General features: G+C 35.5%; 1 protein-coding gene across 2 annotated transcripts; it reads left to right on the plus strand.

Moving 5' to 3' along the window:
* The first annotated feature begins 5,139 nt into the window (after positions 1 to 5,139).
* Spaca1 (sperm acrosome associated 1) lies at positions 5,140 to 19,743 on the plus strand. 2 transcript variants are annotated; one of them, XM_003467426.4, is made up of 7 exons: positions 5,140 to 5,386; positions 9,572 to 9,628; positions 12,273 to 12,374; positions 13,256 to 13,362; positions 14,165 to 14,300; positions 17,371 to 17,488; positions 18,418 to 19,743. In XM_003467426.4, exons 1-7 carry the CDS (start codon positions 5,140 to 5,142, stop codon positions 18,596 to 18,598), a joined length of 948 nt encoding a protein of 315 aa, XP_003467474.2. In that variant the 3' UTR covers positions 18,599 to 19,743. The 2 variants fall into 2 exon arrangements, with proteins under 2 accessions (XP_003467474.2, XP_063089266.1); XM_063233196.1 differs by lacking the exon at positions 9,572 to 9,628.
* The last annotated feature ends 442 nt before the right edge of the window (positions 19,744 to 20,185 follow it).

The raw sequence follows: 20,185 nt of genomic DNA on the forward strand, positions 1-20,185 counted from the left end.
GTTGGTACTTTGGAAGATTAAATAAATTGACAAACACTTAGACAACCTTATCAAAAAAGGAAAGAAAAGACTCAAATCTATGCAATTAGTAATGAAAAGGACGAAATTAGAATTTGCAAAAATTCAGAAGATTATCAATATCAACTTTCAGGACTTATACTCTAATAAGAAAGAAAATATTTTAAAAATGGACAGATTTCAAATACATATGAATTACCAAAGCTGAATCAAGAAGATACAATATTCTAAATAAGCTAAAATCAGTCAATGGAATTGGAGATATATAATCAAACCCCTACCAACAAAGAAAAGCCCATGTCTTGGTGGATTCACTGCTGAATTCTACAAGAAATTTAGAGAAGATTTAATACCACTGCTTCTCAAACTTTTTAATGAAATTGAAAGGAAAGCAAGACTTCCAAAATCATTCTTAGAAGCAAATATTACCTTGATACCAAGTCCAGAGATGGGTCCAATCAAAAAAGAAAACTGCAGGCCAATCTCCCTATTGAACAAAGGTACAAAAATCCTTAATAAGGTACTGTGGAACAGAATGTTGCAAATCAAGAAGATTATACTCCATGACCAAGTGGGATTCATCCCAGTGATGCAGGGGTGGTTCAACATGCACAAATCAATAAATGTAATATACCATATTACCCAGCCAACTACAAAAATCACATGATCAACCAATAGGTGCAGAAAAAGCATCTGACAATGTCCAACACGTATTCATGACAAAAAAATACCTTACAGAGAAATGGAATAGATAATTTTTACTTCAATCAGATAAGAGCTATCTATGAAAAACCAATAGCCAACAAGCTTTTAGCCTAAAATCAGGAATAAGAGAAGGATGTCCACTGTCATTACTCCTATTCAATATATTTTTAGAAGCACCAGCCAGAGCAGTTAGGCAAGAGAAAGAAATAAAAGGAGTAAGGATAGGAAAAGAAGAAGTTAAACTATCGTTATTTCCAGATGACATGATACTTTATATAGAAGATCCTAAAAACTCCAACATTAGACTTGTAGACTTGATAACCAACTTCAGTAGTGTAGCTGCATACACAATCAATATTCACAAATTCAAATAAGTCCTGTATATGAATAACAAACTCACTGAGAGAAAAATCAGTGAAACCACACCTTTCACAATAGCATTAAAATGAAAACATTTGGCCTATGTAAGACCCTGTTAAGAGGATAAAAAAGAAACTGCAGCCTCAGAAAATATTTGCAAACTACGTATCCACCAAAGGATTAGTATTTAGAATACATGGTATACCTCTCAAAGTGGTAAAAATTAAAAATCAATACTTGATAAGGATATGAAGAAACTGATTTTGCAAACATTGTTGGAAACATAAAATGGTACAGCTACTCTAGAAAAGTTTGACAACTTTTTTATAACTAAACATATCCTTATCATACAACTCAGTAATTCGGCTTCTAGCATTTATTACAGAGAAAAGGAAACAGGATCACTCAAAAATCTATAATAAATGTTTATAGCAACTTAATTTTTGGCAACCCTAAACTGAAAACAATCCATATGTCCTTCAATATTGAGTAAACAAATTGTGCTACATTTCTACCATGAAACACTATTTAGCAGTCAAAAGAATCAATACATACATTATGCATACGCTATACTGAAAAATAGACACTGAGTTTAAAAAGGTACTTTCAAAAAGTTATATACTCTAAGATTTCATTTATATATCACTCTTGAATAGACAGAATTATTGAAATAGATAATATATGGTGGTTTCCAGGAAGGGAGACAGAGCATCAAAGCAGTAGGGGTAGCTATTGGCGGGCAACAAGAGGGGATCTTAAAGAGAAGAAAATGTTCTGTGTCTCGATTGCAACAATGCTAGTATTCTCGGTGGTGTTTTATTATTGTCTTACTTTCTCATAGATGGGACAAAATACCCAGCAACCTAAAAGTTAAAGTTACTTTGGCTCACAGTTTATAGAGGTTTCAGTCCACAGTTGGCTGGCTCCAAGGCAGGGAAGCATGGCAGAGGAGGAACAGTCCAGGGCACAGCAGGCAGAAAGCAGCTAGCCGTCGTTCCCATTTTACTCCATTCAGGGTGAAAACTTACTGGTTGGTGCAACACATACCCATGGTGAGCCTTGCCATTATTCACATGCAGAATTGTACTAAATCAAACAACTAAAACATAAGGTTACAATAAGTTAAAAGTGGACAAAAAATGTTATGAGATGCTAATATTAGTCAGGATGGAACACACTGGAAACTGTAAGGCAAATAAACCGCTCTTCCTTTGAATTCTGGGTGTTGGATATTTTGTTCCAGTGACTGAAAAGTGACTATGAAAAGGCACACGGAAGAGTTGCCAACTCAGTCTATGAGGTCAGTGTTCACTGATACCAAAACTAGACAAAGATATTGCAAAAAAAGAAAACTCTAAATCACTATTTTTCATCAATATTGATGTACAAATTCTAAACAAAATAGCCAATGAATGCATCAGTACATAAAAGGGTAATACATCATAACTAAGTGGATTTTTCCCAGGAATACAAGGTTGGGTCAACGTTAGAAGATCAGTCAATATAATTTATCATATTAACAAACTAAACTGAGGGGAGCAGAGTCAGAGCTGCAAAGTGAGGCCTGAGGTTGGAGTCCTGTTCCTTGGTGTCCATAGCTCAGAACAGAGTCAAACCCTCCATAGATCTGGTTAAAATTTTGCCTTTTACTTATTCTTGGTATGACCTAGGAGTATATGTTTCTGAAGGACAGATATATTTTTCTTATACAAGAACACAATTTGTTATACAAATCATGCACTATTTTACAAGTGATGTATTGCTGTTGGAGATATTAATATTCTTTATATCAGAGTTATACTTTCCAGTTTCTCTTTGAGACTCATTTGGATTACTTTTGGAGTTATTAGGCCACTAATGTAGGGTTTACGGCACTTCCTCTGCTCAAAATAGGTACCTTCAGGAAGATATATTCTACAGTTGACTTTGAAACAGTCAACAACTTATCCATGACAATATTTATAGATCTTTTTTAAAGTTCCTGCTTGAAATTGTTTTACTTTTCTCAGGATTCAAAAAAACAATTTATTTGCACAAGAATCAAAAAGATCTTTACTTCTCAAAACCATCTTTAACTTTCCCATTTTAATAATCCTCATAATCTTGTTATGTGGTATAGTATTTTATGGTATTTTAATTCATATGTATATTCCCAGAGACTCTTTACTAATACCAACCCAAATTTTAATATTGCACATTTTTAGAAGTTCTTGCCTTTTTATTATTAGAAGCCTCTCTGAAAGGAAAAACAATTCATTTGGGGACTTTTGCTTCATGTCATCTACTTTTGTTACAAATAAGTGGCTGTGAAGAACCTCAGAGCTCTCTGCTACCTGTTAGTCTGCTGAGACTGGATAAACAAATGCTCCAAAAGTCATAGTTTAAGCCTCAAATTCACCTGTTAGTATGTGACTTTTAATTCTGACTCATAAGAATTTTAACACTGAATGTCAAAGTACATATGACACTATATGCATCTTTCCAAAAACAGTAACAAAAAGCTATTATACAGTAACTATTATATGAAGTCAAACTTTGAATAACAAAAACAAAAATGCCAACCCTAATTTGCTTTCAGTGCTTGAACTCAGACATTGAATCATTACATTAAGTGCATCTCCACTGATAACTTTAAATTATAAGAATCACAAAGCACTGCAAGGGCATTCAGGACATCTGGTTGTGAGCTCCAACTCTGCCAACAGTTTGCTGGATGATCTTGGGCTTGTTGTTTAATCTCTCCAGTTCCTGAGGTTCTCAATAATGAAGAGATTGGAGTATTTAAAAGATTTTTAAGCTTCTAAATCCATGATTCTATTCCGGAAGAAGTGTGAATTAATTAGACCATCAAAATTAACATCATGCACCAAAGGAACTTAATTCAATTTCACTTCTTGCTTTGACATAATTGGACATACAGATATTGAATAGCGCAGTGATAGTTATACTCAAGCACTGATATTTTCTACTGATTCAGGTGAAAGCGCCAAGATATTGTAGGAAGGTATTCTTGTTTCTAGTCCAATTCAATCTTAGTAAAAGATGCTAACTCTTTTTTTTTTGTGATTTACATTGATTTACATCAATGTGTAGATTAATGGAGCATTTTATTAAACTGACCTTGCAAGATTTTATTCTTGACCTATTGTACTCTTTTTCATTTTTGGCAGTGACCTGTAGGAGAAGTATTTTTGAAGTCAACCTTGGGAGAGATGTTTAACATGTTAAGACCATAGAATCAGAATTCAAATGTATCTCTAGATGAGGGAAGAAAACGCACAAGATTAAAGGCCAGAAGAAAAATCACAGGAGTGCAAGTTAAGTCTTATGTCCCATAATTGGTATCCAAAACATCAGCTACCCAGAAACAGAATGAGGACAAATTAGTCTGACAGTTTTTCTCCTTTTCTCTCCTCACCTCTGTCAGCTCAAGGAGTCTTCCACAGAGTCAGTGGTGCTACACAAAACCTTAAAATAAGAATACACACTTGAGCTGCATTTACACTGGTGTTTAGAAAGCAGAACCAAAGTACTCTCTGGTTATCTACAGACCAACAAACCTCGCCTACAGTTCTAAGATGCAATTTGGGGTCCCATTCCTAAGACTGGTGACGAAGCTTTCCGGATACATACCAGGTTGGATATTTTCGATAGCCAATTCTGAAACCAAGTCCCACGAGGAGCACTGAAGGGTCTAGGCCATCTAATCTGGAAAGGGGGGACAGTAGAAAGCACGAAAAGGGAGGTCATAGGTGAACCTGAGGCCCGGCGCTCGGGCGCAGCACCCAGGAGCGGGGGGCGGCGCGGAGGGCGGGGACTGGAGCCGGGCGGGAAGGGCGCCCCCTGCCCGCGCCCCGCTGCTCGGCCCCCGCCCGCCTGCGCGCGTGCAGCCTGGAGCCCCGGTGAGGCCGATCGCGGAAGGCCGTGACGCCTCAATGGTTGCCTGGGCCGGGCTCCGAGGTTCGGAGTGCTTGTGTCGTGGCTTCTCCCCTGGACGCGCCTTCGAATTGGAGCGCGGACTGCCGCTGTGTACTGAGCGGCCGTCGGGGCCCGAACATGAGCCCTGGGGGTGCGGGTTGCTCCGCTGGGCTGCTGCTGACCGTGGGCTGGCTGCTCCTGGCGGGCCTTCGGTCCTCCGGCGCCACGAATGTCACCGCCCTGCAGGAGTCAGGCTTCACCCGCGACGGGGACGGGGACAGCGACGGCGAGGGCGACGGCGACGGCGACAGCGAGGGCGAGAACGAGGACGACAGCTACAACGAAGTGTCAGAGAAGGAGGCCCCGACCGAGGCCGGGGATGATGGTGAGGGTGGAGGCTCCTTGCAGGGCGCGCTGAGGGCCCCGCGGAGGGCAAAACCTGCCCGCTCTTTGTGCAAGACTAGAATTAGGCATGCTCCCGTCTGTAGAGCGCTGTCTCCTACATCAGCCCCGAGTTTACCGATTCTGTGCATTTTAGGGCCTTGAAGAAGGATGTATACTTTTAAATACTACTTGAGAAGGAGAAACATTAAGGGACGCAATTAAGAGGAAGTTTGTTCCACGTGGGGGAATCATCTTGACTTTTTGCAGCCATTTCACCTTTCCATTGTTAATTTCTTTTTGAATTACAGAATGCTTGAAGGCGTCCTCCTACCCAGTGAGGGAATCACAGTGGAACTGATAATTCCTTTTACTGTGACACATCTAGACTAGAATGCTAACGAAACTGTCGCAAAGTCACTTGTCAGCTTCATGCACTGCCTACCGTTCAGCACCTTTGCAGTATGAGAGGGTTTGATTTGTATGTTTAACTTCAAACTAATAGTGCCAGCGGAAAACACCTATCAAGGGATACAACTAACAGCATCGTTAGGTGATAACATGTTAACCAAGCCTGTGCTTGGTACATAAATTTGTGCTATACTGCTGGCTCATTAAGCTATAAAAGTTGACAAGCTGTGGTACATGTTATATGGATTAGTGACGCATGCTGGTAGGCAAAAGGTCACTGGCAAGTTTGCAGCCTTCTAAAGGGAGGTGATTCCCTTCCCCCATAAATGATACACTGAAAAATTTAATATCCTTGACATTCTCCTGTCTTCTCTATCTGTACATATAGAGTGGATGGCTGTGTCTATCAGCCTTTTTTTTTTCTTCCTGATGACAGATAGTGACCAGCGTCAGAAAGAAATTGACTATGTGAGGTTGATAGTGGGATCCAGGTTTGTACTATCTTGATAACATTATATTTCAGAAAGCTCGAATAGGTCCTTTAGAAATGTGAAAAAGAAAAATGACTAGGAAAGAAGAGAGCATTCTAAAGCATAGTAGCTATTGGTTGATTCTATCTTTTAAAGTAATGAAATGAACAATTTTAGTATTAAACTAGTCACAAGATGCTTCTAGCTGTAAAATGCTAAATATTATTAGGGTAAACCCAAATGATGGAGTTATAATGCCTTACATTCAGATTCAATTGTAGATAAGTTACTGATTTTCTCAGTGTCTCAGTTTCCTCATCCGTAGACTTCAGAGAGTCCAGGTACCCTCTGGTATATCATCTATACAATTTTATGATTGAGTGCATTTTCTGGGGAAATTGAGCATACAGAACTGCAAGCTACCAAGGGTATCAAAAGACTAGAAAATTTCCAGGACCATTGATAAAGTTTGTATAGCTCTTCTAACTATAATGGACCAGTAAAAACAATCATTACCACTTCCTAGCTAGAAGACTAATTTTTTTCAGTTTTAAATCATTTCCAAGTAATTGACAAAACTTAGTCAGTTGAAAACATCCTTGATGGAAATTTTAGTAGAATTTAAACATAAGCGAACCTCAGATTTTTATTCAATATATCACAGTTTTGAAGCTGTACATGCTCTAATTGGATCAAATATTCTGAATGCAACTAATGTGTAGCTGTTAAGCATGAATCTGGAACATATTCATCCTGTGAATAGTGATTCCAGATTTCAAGTACAACTCTAGTATAGTCTAGTTTATTTTCATTCAAGTTATTTTTCTATTTCTATTGTCAAAACTTTTTAAGACTATGAAAGCACATATTTTGTTGAAGAGAAGAATGCCATATTTTGCTGCATAATTGCTAAATATTTTTGTTTTTAGATTAATAAACACCAATTGGATCGATTAATTCAATGTTTTGTTTATTTCTATGCCAGCTATCTTCTTTTAGTCACTTTTATAGAAACACCTGCCATCATCATTTACACATTTATAACTCTTATCAAGTAAATGTTTGTGGGTGAACACAAAAAGGAAAAATACTGTCCCTAGCCTTTTGGAAAAACAGTGTGGTTTAGATTATTATCATAAAATACATCAAGATCACCCTTTCTCTTGAAAGGTAGAACTGGATGAAAATTCCTTATATTCTTTTCATCCTTAGAAATACAATGTTCACTCATTGATTCTTAAGTCAGAGAAAATTCATCCAAGATACTATTCTAGGATACTGTCACTGAGATTTTTGTTTATACAGCAATCTCACCATCATGTTCCAAAGTGCTGCTATCTTCCGATTCATTCAATAATTGTGAAATGTTTTTCTCTGTCAGTTTTATTCTCTTGGCCACTATGGGCAAAAAATGAAAAATTATGCAATCTCAATTTTGTTCATTGAAAACTGAGGCAGACTACAAAGAAGATGCCTCTAGACTTTTCACATATACTTCTGAAAGATAATGAAACATTTTGAGTAAAGAAATAAAAAAGTCAGACGCTAGTGGTAATAGCTGTGATTTATTTCACAATTACATCATATTTCTGGGAAACTTCATTCTTTTTTTTTTTTTTTTTCAAACTGGGACTTAAACTCAGGACTTTGTGCTTGCCAGGCAGGCACTTGGGCACTGAGCTATATCCCCTGCCCTTCAGTCAAGGATTCTTCAGTTTTATTTTTAAAAAAACATAGTGATGAAATATTATGGAAGATAACATGTTTCAAGATAAGGAATAATCACAAGAATATTATGTTAGATGAATACCTTTCTTTTATATGCCTTATGTACCCTTTTATATACCTATAAAATATATTTTATACTATTTATATAGATACGGATTTGATAGATTCTTGGCTCTGGGATTGAACCCAAAGTCTCTCACACGCTAGGCAAGAGCTCTAAAACTCAACTGCATCCTCAACCCTTAGCCATGTTTTATAAAGTACTAGCTGAAAGTATTCAAGCATTCAAAGCAGAAAAATGTTAAATCAAATTTGATCACTAATAGTCTAGTCATTTATTTTTGAAGTCAAATACTGTTTTACTTATATGTGGTAAGTGCCTACTTCACGATACTGAATTTGGTGCTTGCAAGTATATGATACAGTGTTTAAGAAGCTATTGAGATTTTGTAATAATCATAATTTAAAAGAATTCTTAATAATATATGAAACCAATAATTACAAAGTGTTTGAATTGGGTGAGATCATATCTTAAGCATATTTATAGTGCTAAACAATTTATGTAATTCTTTCACACACAAACTCTTAAGATGAATCAGATGAGAGAAATTCTTCCAAATTTTGTGAAGAGTTAACTGGGCCTGACAGAATTTAATTAAGTTCCTCAGACTCACAGCTAATTAGTACTAAAGGCAGCTCTTTGGACTTCAAGTTCAATGTGCTTTTTCCCATGTGATTTCTTGCCCCAAGATACAGTGTGTTTTACAAATTATCTTTTAACACCTTGTTTTTTCTACTGAGATTTCAGTCCTAATCTGTGCTATAAAGAGCTGATTATACACTGTAGCTACTCGAATTCATGCCAAACTTTAATATGATTAGAAAAAAGGAAATGTGATTTAAGACTAAGAATAACTTTTCAAATAATTACATTCCTAGGCTGTCCTGCTAAAGAAAGTACTAAAATAAATTTTTGGAAATGCTTAAATTCACTATTTCAACCTGGAAATGAGTAAAACCAATCTAAAACTTTTATAACTTTAATGAACACTTGATATTAACATTTTTCATTTTGGATGAAAATTATGCACCATTTTTCTTTTTTGGGATAATAAGTATGAAAAAAATTCATAAAATTCAAAGGCTTTTTTGTGGTTTTTCTTTCAAATAGAACTTTAACTCAGCATGTATTAACTGATGGAAAAAAACACATAAGCTATGTACAAAGCTAAAATACCTTCTATGTCCTACTTTATGAACTTCTTTAAAGGGTTAGATTTCGTTTGATTTAGATGATAACAGCAGGTATACAAGGAATGGCGTTGTATTCTCAACCCCAAGTAAGAAGATTTTTCACTTAGAGAAGTTTTTGTATGTAAATTGAAGGGGGACTATTAGAGAAAAGGTTTCAAACGAGAGGAAGGGGGACGAAAAAGCATGAGATGGAAGGCAAATATGATCAGAGTGTTATAAGCATATATAAATCTGCCAAAATAAAGCCATTAGTCTGTACACAATAAAATACATAACAATAATGGGTTTTATATTATTAAATAATGCATTTTATACTTTATGTTTAGTTTTGAACAAGACAGTAGTCAAAGAAGTAGAGTTTGGAATGTGTACAGCCACATGTGGTAAGTACCACAAAGCAGGTGGAGAACTCATATTGTAATTTTGGGGGGAGTAAAAACATTATTTGTAATTGTTATACATTCATCTCTTACTGTTTTCTGTATCTAATAACTGTAGTTTGCATACAACACTCAGCTGATTGCTTCAAAAGGTAACATGTTTTCAGTTCATAATCCCTAAGTTTTAAACCAACTGCCAGTTACTTTTTGACATATAAACTTTTCACAAAAGTAAAAATTTCCTGATCTCACAGATGTTCAGAACATGAGAGATTTTTCCAGTGCATCTCGCAGATGTCTTCCCACATACTGTGTTGGCAAGTCTATCAAGAAATATGCTTATTTGTAATAGTCTATTCTAAATTCTCCATTTTCCAATTTTTATGTTATATCTTGGAGAAAAGAGATACTGGATTACCGGGGATAATGGTTTAAAAATGACTTATTTTGATGATTCCATATATAGACATTGCACATACAGTCTCTTACATTAAAGCTACCTATCCTGTAATAGATTAGGAACTCTCAAACATCTACCCTACTGCAGTTTCTAACTAAGACTGTGGATAGAATCTGAATTTCTAACAAGTTTACAGTGAAGCTGATCTCACTGGTTAGAGAATCATCCTTTGAGAAGACAATAGGTAATTCACAGTAAAATTAAATTTATCATAGGTAGAACATTAGAAAACGAGTGATGAGTAAATAATAACTAGAAGAAACATTCCATCTAGTCCAGAATATTTTTGGTCAAAATTTTCATCAACATGAATATCTGAATTATTTGATTTAGCTATTTTGTTGTGGTAAAATATACCTTACAAAATTTACCATTTTAGTCATTTTTAAATTCAGTAGCCCTAACTGAAACCCCACACCATTAAACACTCACTCTCCTCTGCCCTCTTCTCCCTTCTGTGGCAACCCTTATTTTTTTCTATTCTTAGGATGATATTTTTGTGTTTCAGTTGTTTGCTTGTCTTTGTAGTAATGAGGATTGAACCCAGAGCTTTTGCACTGAGCTGCCAACCCTAGTCCTTGTTAAGTTAATAAGTTGCCCAGGCTGAGCTCAAACTTGTGATCCTCCTGTCTGGGCCTCTCATAGTGCTGGGATTTCAGGAATGCACCACCTTGACCCTCTTCTTAGGGTAGTTTTAAACTTGGTCTTTACCTTAACTTCATAGTAAGTCCAGAGACCAAATAAAAGGAAGATATATAAAAACCTGTGGTTATTCATTTATAGTTTTTCTTTTGCTGCTTACTCAGGAAATTTTCAAAGAATTATTTTTATGATAGCTCTAGTAATTAATATTTTCCTTTATTAAAGAAATTACTTAAGTGATTTTGTGTGTGTTGAAAAAAATTTTGTTTACTTAGTATCAGGAATTGTTACGGATGCTGAGGATTCAGAAGTGAACAAAACAGATACAATTCTCTACATTGAAGAAATGCATACTGTCATAGGAACAGATGGACATGTAATATGTAAAAGTTGGAGTATTTAGATAGTAATGAATTTTAAAGAAAAAACCCTTAATATTTCATTTCTAAAATGTTAAAAATCTTTTCAGTTTAAAACAACTGCATATGAGAAAAAGACAAGTGATTTAGTGAAAAAGATATTTAAGTCCTAAAACAATATTTTAAAAGTAAAAAGTTTTGTTCTAGTCTCTGGTTCTACTTAGGATTTCTAGGGGTTACCTGGAAAAATCTCACAAGTAGGTACCTTTCAATAAGTTTTACTTGGCTAATAAATGCATAAAGTGCCTGCTTGGAAAACATTTCTGTGGTATCTTTCACAGATTTAAGTGTAGCTATGCTGCAGTTCTCAGCCATCTCTTAATCAAAAGATATCTTTTATCTTGCATCATTCCTTTACTATTCAGAGTGTGCACCACAGAAGCTTGATGCATCAGCATCAACAAGAACCTTGTTAGAAATGCAGAATCTTAGACATTCTCCAGAAAGATATGGTCAGAATTTGCATTTCAGTAAAATCTCCAAGTGACTTGAGGTACATTTTTCTATCCTTACAGGCTGCATTTCACACTCCAAGCAGTTTCTTGGGAGAGCTCCTGTACTGTGTAGTTTACCAAATCTGAGTTTATTGGCTCCAAGCCACACAGTTTATGTATTTCAAAAAGGAAGAATACAGGTGCCACAATTTGATGTGCCACAATAATAAACGTGTCCTGATTTCAAAGATGTTAAAATGCAAAATTTTTACATTTTAGATCAGTGAAAATGTATATACAATAGCACATTTACTGACGTTGAAAAGTTTCTAAAAACTTCTGTAGTAACAAGACCTCTTTAACTCTATTTAATGTTCCATTTTCAAATGTGTATGTGGTCAGGAAATCTTTTTTCTCATGGGAACGACTAGAGAGAGGGGCTAGTTCTTTATGGAGCTCACTTGAGACAATACTGTTGCATGAAACAATTCAGAATGAGAAACCTAAGAAAATCCTAAACGTTATTATTCTGAATTTTGGAATTGAATTTCTGAAATCAGGAGGAAAGAGGGAAGGAAGAGAGGGAGAGAAGAGGGAGAGGGAGAAGGAGAGGAAACCACCCCTGGATCAGAAAGCAAAAATCGTTTGCAATAAGGTTTTTTCTTAACATTTTTCCATTTCTTTCACTAAAGGTATAGGTTTTAGAGAAGTTTTATTAACAAATGGGTGTCCTGGAGGTGAATCGAAGTGTATTGTTCGGGTAGAAGAATGCCGTGGACCAGTAGATTGTGGCTGTGAGTCAATTTTATCTCAGAGTGTAATGGGGAAAAAATTTACACAGGGGGAATATTTTTAACTTCAGATGGTTACCAGGTGCAAGGAGACCATCAATTGATACATAGAAAGGAAATTATAAAAATTTAAATAATACTTCTCTACACACTTACAGCTCTGAGTAAGTTTCTGCTTTTGTATTATATTTTTAAAGTGATGTCTAAAATTTAACAAAAACATCTTCTATAATCCACTGAAACCTCATTGTACTTGGGGGTTGTGGTGAAACACGGTGGTGTTTTGATCATGGCTTTTTATCAGTAGATTAGTAAACCTTAAATTGAGAACTTGGAAAACTGTTCTGTATCAAATTATGCTATCCTGACACGTCAGTATTTCTACTGAGGTTTCCTAACCAGAAAATTGGAAAGCACTAGCATATCTCAGAGTGAGTGTAACAGATCACCAAGTTGATCACCCTGATCTTTTCATCACCAATTTATTCTGCATAAAAAAACAGGGACTCCTTCCCTGCTTCTTTTGATGAATTTATCTTTGGATCTGTCATTCTTCTCTGATATACTCGAACTCCCAATTAGATTTTGTGACTTCCAGAGCGTACCTGATATTTTAAAACTGAGATTGGTTTTGTTTTGTTTTGTGTTGTGTTGTTTTTGTCTTTTTGAGGCTGCATCTTGCTGTGCAGTGCAGGCTGACCTCGAACTCACCTTTGTAGCACAAGCTGGCCTCAAACTTAAAACAATCCTCCTGTCTCAGCCTTCCAAGTGTTGGGACTATGGGCATATGCCACCACCCCCAGCTAGGTTTTTAAAAGTAGTAATATATGTAAAGCAATTTATAATGCCCAATGAGATTTATGTATTTAATTTTTCTTTTTTAGGGGGTCGACCAATTTCAGAAAGTCTTGAAACTGTTAAAATGGCTTGCATTCGTACATTTCCTGTAAATCGGTTCAAATATGTGTGGAAAATTCTAAGGTCAAACCAAGTACGTAATAAACATATGTAACCTGATATTTTCTAGTGAGAGATAAAATTTGTTTTCCAGTTCTGATAACAGCCAGAAAACTCTTTTCAAAGCAATTTCCAAAAGTGAAGTTAAAAATCGTACAACTTTATTATTATTGGAATTCAAATGTTTTCATTCTTTAGCACCACTAAGGTTTTGTATATGTCTTAGAGTCAGATATGATTAGAATTTAAAAACATTTATTTTATATAAAACATTCTGTTTTGGAAGCCAGGTTTTCATTGGCGCATAGAGGAGTTGTATAATAGTAGCTCACTAATATTAATTAAAAGCCTTTAAAGTAGGAAGCATATCCTAAATTCAGAATCTCTTTTAACATGCCTCATAACCCTGAAATAATTTGTAACATTATACAATTTTACAGGGAAATAATTGAGATGTAGCAAGTAACTTGTTCACAGCCAGCCACACTTCAGGAAGGACGTGGTAGGGTTGAACTTGGAATCTGGATTGTTGGACTCCAAACTCCATTTACATAGTTCTCCTATTAAGCTAAAAGAGATTGTGAGGTGTTTTTTGTTTTGTTTTGTTTTGAGATAGGGTCTTTCAGTGTTGTTTAGGCTGACCTCGAACTCACTACGTACGTAACCCTGGCTGACCTCAAACTTGTGAGGATCTTCCTGCTTTAGCTTCCCAAGAGCTGCGATTACAGGTGTGCTCCACTACACCCAGCCGACTTTTCCTTTGTTGAAAGAAAGAAATTGTTTCCTCCTAAGTGCACTGAAGAACGTTGCTAACTTTCTTATTTCTTTTTACATAGCAACCTGTTGTACTTTCAAATGATTCAGCAATCTTGGAAGTACGAAGAGATGTTCATCCCCGGGCTTTTGAGTGTGACACTCTGGAGAGCAATGAAGTGGTAGCATCTGTCAGATTCACAGTTTATACATTGAATGGTAAGTGCCCAGCCATGTTTGGCTTGCTTATTTCTCTAATGTTAAAAAGCATCAAAGTCACCTGCAGGACTATTTGATGAAGCAGAGCTGTCTCCCCAGCCCCACCTCTAGAGCTTGAGGTCAGTAAACTTGGCTGGAGCTGGCACTGGAGGCTGCATTTCTAACAAGTTCTCAGCCAACACCGCTGCTGCTGCACCAGGGAACACACTTTGAGAACCACTGGTTTGTATCACTGCGACTTCTTTATCAAATAGTACTTCCTTTTTACAAAGTAAAGTCAGGTATGGCTGGTCCTTTTGAGACTAATTCAACTTAAAACATAGTTTTGTATTTACTTTCATCAAAAGAGGTGAAAATGAGTGAATGGGTATCACATGAATGCTTACAAAAATGTATGTATAGAAAAATAAATAAAATTAAGAAACATAAAAGAACATTTTTATCTAACACCTACTTGACAAAAATATTTTTGATGATGCAAGAATACAATACTTGATATATGTCACAGAAAATCTTATTCTGAATACAATGTTGCATGTTAGAAACTGTGCTTCCTTCATATAGTGAATTCATCTGCAGCTTCTTTTAATTTAATCCATTTCATCCTTTGTATCCAGGTAGCTATTTCCATTTGTTCAGTTGCTCTTAACCATTTATAATGTATTCATCTTTGTTGTGAGGGATTTGGTCATAAGTTCTTTTAAGAGCCCAATTAAAGCTCTGAAGCCTTTTCCCAGAAAAAGTCCCTGTATACAAGCATGTCAAAAGTTATATGTAATCTTTAAGAACATTATTTTTATTTTAAAGAGAATAAAACCAAGTAAAATAAAATAAAGTCAATCAAAATAAACCAGAATAAGTGATACAGGACTTCCAAACATTATAAAAATAACAATCGTTACTAAAATGCCTTTGTTGTCTTTAAAATAGCTGCAGATATCACCTTTGGACATAGTAAAAATTGAACAGAACAGAATAGAATTGAAACAAAACAAAACAATAAATGCAATAAAGGACATCAAAACAAGCCATTGGTAAATACATGATGGTTTGCATAACACATCTTGCTCTCTTTTAAATACCTGCTCATGCCATCAGAGTTAGCATATACAAAACAAAAGTAAATAAAAACCCAACCCAAGAAAACAATGAAAATAATATGGTTTCCGGGTGGGGATCTCTCCTCCCTGTTGGGCCAGGTTCTCTCTCTCTGCAGTCTGCAAATGGCGCTGACTCACACAGAGAAGACTGGGTCTGGCTCTCCCCAAGCTGGCAGCGGCTCGCACGTGGCTCTGGTTTCTGGAGGAGGATTTCCTCCTATGGGGCCTGGTTCTCTCCCTCCACTAGTTATATGTAATTTTAAGGGAATTTAGATATCTCTTGAATCTATTTCTGAACTCCAATTAAAAGCTTCTGTTGTAGTCTGGAAATACACACAATATACAGCCTTAGTTGAAATGAAAACAGGGGCAAGTGTTTTGGGGTGAATTTTTAAAAATAAACTGTTTACTTAAGCTTGCTTTAATGTGCTAGTAATCACCTTAAGAAAAATTTTTATAATGGAAACTAATAAGCATTCTTCTGTTGTGATGTTAGGTGACATTAAAGGGATAATTTTGATAAAATGTTTTTAAAAAACAAAAAAGACCAAAAGATCACAGTAAAAATCATCTTAATTAGCCCTAGTTTATGGCGTCAAGGTGTCTGGGTCATTCTTGAACTTTGTCCTCAAAGCCTGGTGCCCAGCAGGACTATTTCATGTCTAGAAAGGAGCTTGCACTTGCTCTTTATAAGTTAAAACTTGGAAAGCAGACCTCAAAATTCCTTTCCTTTCTCAAGACAAAGTAGATTTCTTTATATTTTTCCAAACCACGGCTAGAAGGAGAGTTTTAGTTCAGGGTCCTGTGCTAGAGGCTTCAGAGAGATCATGGATTTATCAACACATCTTTTTTTGGCTTCTAGTCACTAGAACTATACAACAATAAATTTCTATTATTTTTAAGTCATCCAGTTTGTGATACTTTGTTACATGGCTATAGGAAAACAATACACACACAAGCTTTGTTTACTCAAGAAATGAGAGTATTGAAATTCAGCTGAAATTTTCTTTAGAAAATTTCAATGGGAAATGCAGTGGTTTAGATATTTTTGATTGATTGTTTTTCCAGTACTAGGGCTTGAACCCAAGACCTTCTCACAGTTTCTTAAAAAACTAAGCATTTCAGTTTCAGTACTAAATATTTATCCGAGATACCTGAAAGTAAATGTTCGCAGGATAAGTTTTTGAACAATATTCACAGGGCTTTATATGTAATATCCCACATCTAGAACAACCTAAGTTTCTATTGGTGAGAGAATAAACTATAATATACTACTCAATAAAAAGGAAAAACTATAGTTATATCTAACAGTGTGGTGAATCTCTAAATCATTGTACTAAGAAGGGAAAACGCTTTAATACCAAAATGCATATCATATATATTTCTATTATGAAATTGAAGAGCAGGAAAAACTAATTTATGCTTGCAAAGAAAATCAGGACAGTAGTTGCATTTGGAGCATGAGGCGGGATCAAGATCACTTTCTAGGATTTAATAATATTGTCTTAATCAACACTGGATTATATGTATATATGTCTGCACTTAATATATAAAATCTTTGTGAAATTCATTATGTGTAAATTAGAAAAAATGTAAGTCAGTGTTTACTCCAGTTAATAATATGCCTGCTGATGAATTTGGGGGAACTGTACAGATGTTTGCCAATTGTATTAGAATTTATGAAAAATTAGGTGAATTGCTGGATTTATAGAGGGCTGGGTGGATAGAGGAATTGCAAAAATGCTGTATTAATGGACTATATAGGTGGCAGTGATATAGATGTTCACTGTCAAGTTCTTTCAACTTTTTCCATGTTTACAAAGATACTTTAAACCTGCAGAGAAATTTCACTAAGAATTTTCTTTTTTCAGTTTTTGCATTTTTCTACAGCTTTTTCAAATATTAACTTTCCACTAAGATATTTGTTTCTTTGTTTTTGGTAGAAATAATTATGTATATGTTTTCTTTAGAAATGCAGATGAGATCAACCCGACCAGACACTGATATAGTCCTAGTCTTTGTGCTGACTACTGGAGTCATTATCTGTATATTCATAATCTTCATACTGATCTTCATAATTATAAATTGGTAGGTGAATGGCTAGGCTACATTGTTACTTTTGACATCATCTTCCACGTTCCCTCCTTTATTCAATGAATTGCAAAACACTGTTCATAATGTCTCCTAAATGCGTCTTGAAACCATTCAGCTCCCTTCATTGCTCTTGTAACTTCCTAGTTTGGGCTACGCCTCCTTTCCTTCCCTTTCCTTTCCTTCTCCTTTTTCTTCTTTGTTTCTTCCTTCCTTCCCTCCTTTCTTCTGTGCTTTTTTTCTTCCTTCCTTCCTTCCTTCCTCTTTCTTATCTGTCTCGGTTGCTACTAGAGATTAAACTCTGGGTCTTCATACTAAGTTACATCTCCAAGTCTCTTTTTAATTTATTTTTCTGTTTTGAGACAGGATCTTGCTAAGTCATTCAACTGCCTACATTGGGCTTAAATTTGTAATCCTCTTGTCTCAGTCTTCCAGAGTGCTGGGATTATAAGCCTGTACCTGTAGTGGATTTTTAAAAAAAATAATCTCATGGCTTTTGAGAGCTTTTAAGTGAAATTTTTACAATGTTACAAAGCTATTGTTAAAAAAAAAAGCTTATTAAATGAATATTAATGCTGCCAAATTGTAGTTCTCACAATGGTAAAATCTGACTATTGAAACGTACCAATTGGTTTTTATGAAAATAGAATGTCTTTGTGAGAATAACATGTTAGTAAGTCTTAAGACTCATTTACTATCACAATGGAGCAGATACATCACAAACTAAAATTGAATGGTGGTTAAAAGGCAAAAAAATTGTGCTGGTGTATGTGTGAATACATACACACACACACACACACACACACACATATATATATATATATATATATATATATATATATATATGATATTGTGTAAATATGAATCTCGTTAGCTTTTATTTCATATTTTTTGTTTCTGTTTTTGCTTTTTGTCTTTTTTTCCAGGGTGGCAGTGAAGGCTTTCTGGGGGGCGAAAGCCTCTACAACGGAGATACATTCTGAGATGGGTTCTATGAAATACAAAGATTTAAGTGCTCTTGACAGTGTACCAGCAGGAGTACCCAGACAGGAAGATGATATGTTAAGTGAATGGAATGAAGAAGGTGGTATGGATGATGTAAAATGAAGCAAAGTATATTAGAGCTATCAGATTCATTATTATAAAAATAAAATATTTACCAAAATGCTTTAATAATGTTGCAGTAAATTTACCGCAGTCTGGAGGTGTGCATTGTGAAGGGAGATTTCTTTTAATCAGTGCATTTTTGTGGCAGTTATCAAAAATTACTTTTAATTTGTTCTTGACCCCATTTGCACAGTAGCTTGGAGGTATTTTTCTAAAGGTATACACAAACGATTTTAATCACTTCTAAGATCATTTGCCTTTTTCATTTTAAATAAGGAAAATGTAAAACGTGTCTTGGTATTAGATTTTCTCTCTCCCAGGACCACTAGATCAAACTTGTTAAGCAGTTCACATTTTAAACCCTCTGCAGGTATGTAACATACAATGCATCATTTGTAAGACATGAAATAGTAACAGTAACCAAGGCTTAGTGACCACTATGTCCTAAGCACTGCCAAAATCATTTTATGTGTATTAGGTTGTGTAATTTTGTTTGTATAAAGGAAATACATAAGATAGAACTGAAGATGAACTTAGTGCTGGCCAGGGAAATGACATGAATTTAACAGCTTGTGGTTCTCACAGAAACAGTGGATTAAAGACTCTTGAATGGCCTTTGATAAGATCTTTATTATGCTTAGTATGCAGGTGATGACATCTGAGAACTTGTGTTTATTTCTGAGAATTATCATTGTCTTTTTTTGTGCTGTTATGTGATACACTTATGGACTATCAAACAAGATGCCAAGACAAATAATTTGAGTCAGTAGACGTCCTTAGAATTAATTTTCAGAGGTTACAATAGTAACATAAAATAATTTTTTATGTATATATGAATCCTTTATTGCTCTTATCGTGTGATTTATCTCATGATACTATTAATTCTGTACAACTGCATAGAAGATACTGTAACTGGGCATTTATGATATAACGCAACTCTCCCAGGAGTCTAGAAATGGGTGATATTATGAAATTAGTCATGTTTTCCATTATAGAACATTTGTATTTGAGAGAAACAGTGATGTACTGGCTGGAAAATCATTTTCTTATCTGTTGTGGGAAATCCACTGGAGATTATAAGTGAAAAGAAATTGTTTTCATAAAATCTTCCAAACTATATCCTCCAATAAATTTTTTTTATAAAACAGCCTTCCAATTCTTCTTCCTGAGTATGGTCATGTAATTTTATTAACAGGTGCTAAGAACTCTTGAACAGTAACTATCAATTCTTGTTTCATGAACAACAGTAGGTCCCAATTATACTTCAGGGGACATTAGTGCCAGGGTCAGCAGAGTTAGTTAGACCTTAGTGGGACTCATAGACTATTTCTGGCTCTTTACCTCCCAGGTACAGGGTGAGACAGTACTTCACTAGCTTCACTGGGAACAGTGTTGGCTATTTCTGGCCAGTGTGTTATGATCCAAAATTCCAAAGTTACGTGTGATTCTGAGGTGATAAGTTTCACTTTCTCTGAAAGAGCAAATGCTCAGGCGGCAGCTGCCCTGACACCTTGGCTCCCAGAGTAAGGACTGTGTGGCACAGGACTGTCAATGAACCAATGTGGATATACAATGTGTAGAAGAGAT

This window comes from Cavia porcellus, unplaced genomic scaffold (assembly GCF_034190915.1).
Source record: "Cavia porcellus strain 051 isolate PalLab524CR breed Dunkin Hartley unplaced genomic scaffold, mCavPor4.1 scaffold_22, whole genome shotgun sequence".
NCBI lineage: Eukaryota > Metazoa > Chordata > Mammalia > Rodentia > Caviidae > Cavia > Cavia porcellus.

Coding starts and splice junctions, on each gene's coding strand:
- Spaca1 (XM_003467426.4), top strand. CDS start 5,140: ATGAGCCCTGGGGGTGCGGGTTGCTCCGCTGGGCTGCTGCTGACCGTG. Junction 13,363..14,164: donor AAATTCTAAGGTCAAACCAA/GTACGTAATAAA, acceptor CTTTTTACATAG/CAACCTGTTGTACTTTCAAA. Junction 14,301..17,370: donor CACAGTTTATACATTGAATG/GTAAGTGCCCAG, acceptor TGTTTTCTTTAG/AAATGCAGATGAGATCAACC.